The sequence below is a fragment of the Sycon ciliatum genome, unplaced genomic scaffold, assembly GCF_964019385.1.
Source record: "Sycon ciliatum unplaced genomic scaffold, ocSycCili1.1 SCAFFOLD_2117, whole genome shotgun sequence".
NCBI classification, from domain to species: Eukaryota; Metazoa; Porifera; class Calcarea; order Leucosolenida; family Sycettidae; genus Sycon; species Sycon ciliatum.
This window is the reverse complement of record NW_027044722.1, coordinates 7,403-10,382: the sequence shown is the minus strand read 5'-3', so window position 1 is coordinate 10,382 and position 2,980 is coordinate 7,403. Positions and strand designations below refer to the sequence as shown.

Genomic DNA, 2,980 nt, shown 5'->3' with positions numbered 1-2,980 from the left:
TTCCGGGCTTGTTCCTGAAATTTGGTAGCACATTGGCTGTTCAACACAATGACAATTATTAAGCATATGTGGTATCACCCCCCCCCCCTCCCCGCGGGCTTCATTTTCTCTGTGCTGCGCTGATGAGTCCATAAAAGACGAAACAGCATGCTGTCCGCAGATTGATTATAATATTATGCGATATTACATGCAGACTTATAGAAACTGGTACATTGAATGATGCAATAACGAAATAAACGATTTGAGGGCTCGGATGTGAGCTTTCCGATTATAGTAATATTTCCAGAAAGGTCAAATAATTATGGTCCTAATGACGTTACATTGGACACTGCGTCATCATAAAGAGCAGGTTAGCATGCGACACCAAGAACTGGGAAAACAGGGAGTAGTTGTAATGATGTAGTTCGTTGATCATCAACATGCGAATCAACTGGACCATAGTACTGTGTACTTGGCTGGGTCGTCAGCGCAGTCCCTTGTAGAACCATCGCTGGAGGAAGTAGTAGTTCTTTGTAGCCTTTAGTATGTAGTCCTAAAACTTCGAATATGGAGGGAAGACACGTCAACTGTTTGCTGTATTTAGAATCACAATAAAACTGTGCTGCCACTAGGCAACGGCGGATTATGCCGGCATAATTATTGGCATAATTTTGTGGTTGAAAATTTGGAGCATAATTTGGCATCCCTTTGGAGGTTGAAGCATAACTACATGATTGTACCACAGTTCTAGTATGTAAGCTACACAATTGTGTAGAATGCACCTGATCAGTGATGGTGGTCTGCATGGTAAAGGGTTCGGCGGTCATTCAGAATGTGTTTTCAATGGAAAAGAAGGGTAGAAATCAAGGCAATACATTATTGTATGCTCGAACTCGTCTTCTTTAAAGTTCTTTTTCACCTTCATACAGTACATGTAGCAGAAGATGCGAGTGAATCATCCTCTATCAGGTACTAAGGAGTATCCTGGGGCAGATGAGATAGTGACGGGTAGTCCTCAAAACTCCGCCTACATGTACATGTATATTATGCATGTTACGAAGTCATGACGTCTGGATTTTAGCAGCCACGATTGTGCACTAGCACTTAAGGCTATGGATATTGCTCTAATGATTAAACAAATCTTGAAGAGGTATTGTTGATGTTCGGTCATGATGGAAGGAGAGGTGGAGCTACGGGAGATATGAGCTGATTATTCGCAGGGTGAGGGTGACATCGGTTGGACGAGTATGGCAATCACGAAGACAGTTGAATATGATATTTTTCAAAGGGAACTCTAACTAATTTGACGATGAAAAATCTTTCGAAAAGAAGTCAACTGATGAATACTGAGAAGAAGTAATGTTTTCTCTTTCCATGTTGATCTATAGCATGCAGGGGCACCTTGGTATGGGGATACTCATGTAACATTTTGTTGTACTTATGGCCACAAGAATCCCCTCCTGACGACATCCTACCACCTGAACTGCAGTATGCGGATGATCTAGACTTCATTGGAACTGATGAGCAAGAGCTAGAGGACGTTCATGATCAATGTGCAGAGACCCTCCCAAGCCATAACCTCACCGTTAATACCTTCAAAACTGAACGAACAAAGATATACCTGGCTGATGATCTGGAGGAGCGTGGTTCCGAAGCATGGAGAAATGCGAAGTCGCTGGGATCACGGCTAGGCTCAGCGCAAGATGTCCAAGCCAGAAAGGCCCTAGCAACCCAGGCATTCTGTTCGTTGTACGCACTCTTCAAGCATCAACTACTGCTTAGAGTTGCGCTGTACAATACCTATGTGAAGCCAGTGCTGTTGTACAACTGTGCGACATGGGGTCTCACAGATGCCACCACCAGAGGGATTGACACCTTTCATCGAAGGCATCTGAGAACAATGGCTGGCGTTAAGTTCCCGAACACAATTACCAACAAGCATCTGTACGACATCTGCGGCTCAGCACCAATTTCGCTCGAGATTGACCAACGGCGTTGGGAATTCCTTGGTCACGTACTGAGAATGCAGAAGAGCTCTCCCCCACAGCGCGTGTTAGAGTTTTCAGCCACTGCGAGCCTGCGCGGTCGACTGGGCCGACCCAGGACAACTCTCCTCTCAGCTCTTTCTCAGGACTGCCTAGCCCGACTCGGCATTCGCCTGGGCACGCTTAGAGGCCTTAATCAGCTGCGGCAGTTGGCAGGGGATAAGTCACGGTGGAATGGCACCCCGCGGCACTCATCTTCCTCTGCCGAGCCGCGTCCTTGACTTATCCCCTGCAGGGTGAACATCGTGCACGAACAGTCTACCGTCTTTCTGACATTGCCACTCGAACTTGACAATAGAAGCTGCTTTTCGTATGTGCAGTTACATTGATGGTGTTTTTGTCTTATGTTTGTGAATCCTTCCCGGAAGCAAATGCTGGTTTTTATGCATTCATGTAATTACTCAGCGTTATTTGCAATAATAATAATAATAATAATATGGCCACAAGTACGAAAAAAGCACAATTTTCCGAACTTTGAGGCTCCATAAGTACAACAAAGTGAATATGTATCCCCGCGTGCCAAAGCATAATATGAAGATTTGGCGAGCATAATGCGAGAATCCATGAAAGCCTAATTCCATGATTTCGCAAGCACAATCCACCGGAGCCTAGCTGCCACACAGCATTGCACTCCAAACATCATCTAACATCTCTCGCATCTTCGTTTGCAGAACGCTTATACAGTGATCGTCCACGTCCCACGCCACTGGTCGTTGCTGTAGTTTCTCAGCACCTTTCAACACTGTCTCCCAGCAAGGGAGTGGCACAGCGGAAAGTCCTACCTTTCCATGTCTTATCAACATTTGAAATAGGCCATTCGTGTTACTGCAAGAACGACCTGCCGAAACGCTCGACCCACTTTAGGTACACTGCTGACACTTCACTGTTGCGGCACTATGCAGCATCACTGTGGATGGGCCAAAAAAATATGAACTCCAGCTGGGCACGAGTCTATG

The 2,980-nt window shown here is 45.6% G+C and overlaps 1 protein-coding gene across 1 annotated transcript; it reads left to right on the top strand.

Annotated features, from left to right (window-relative positions):
* Positions 1-755: 755 nt before the first annotated feature.
* Positions 756-2,245, top strand: LOC135830554 (uncharacterized). Its single transcript, XM_065342795.1, has 2 exons — positions 756-786; positions 1,431-2,245. The coding sequence occupies exons 1-2, from the start codon at positions 756-758 to the stop codon at positions 2,243-2,245; spliced, it is 846 nt and encodes a 281-aa protein (XP_065198867.1).
* The last annotated feature ends 735 nt before the right edge of the window (positions 2,246-2,980 follow it).

What these genes read in the sequence shown, in the direction of transcription:
- LOC135830554 (XM_065342795.1), top strand. Translation starts at nt 756, where the DNA reads ATGCACCTGATCAGTGATGGTGGTCTGCATG. An exon ending in CAGTGATGGTGGTCTGCATG is followed by an intron (nt 787 to 1,430) that starts GTAAAGGGTTCG and finishes TATGGCCACAAG; the next exon opens with AATCCCCTCCTGACGACATC.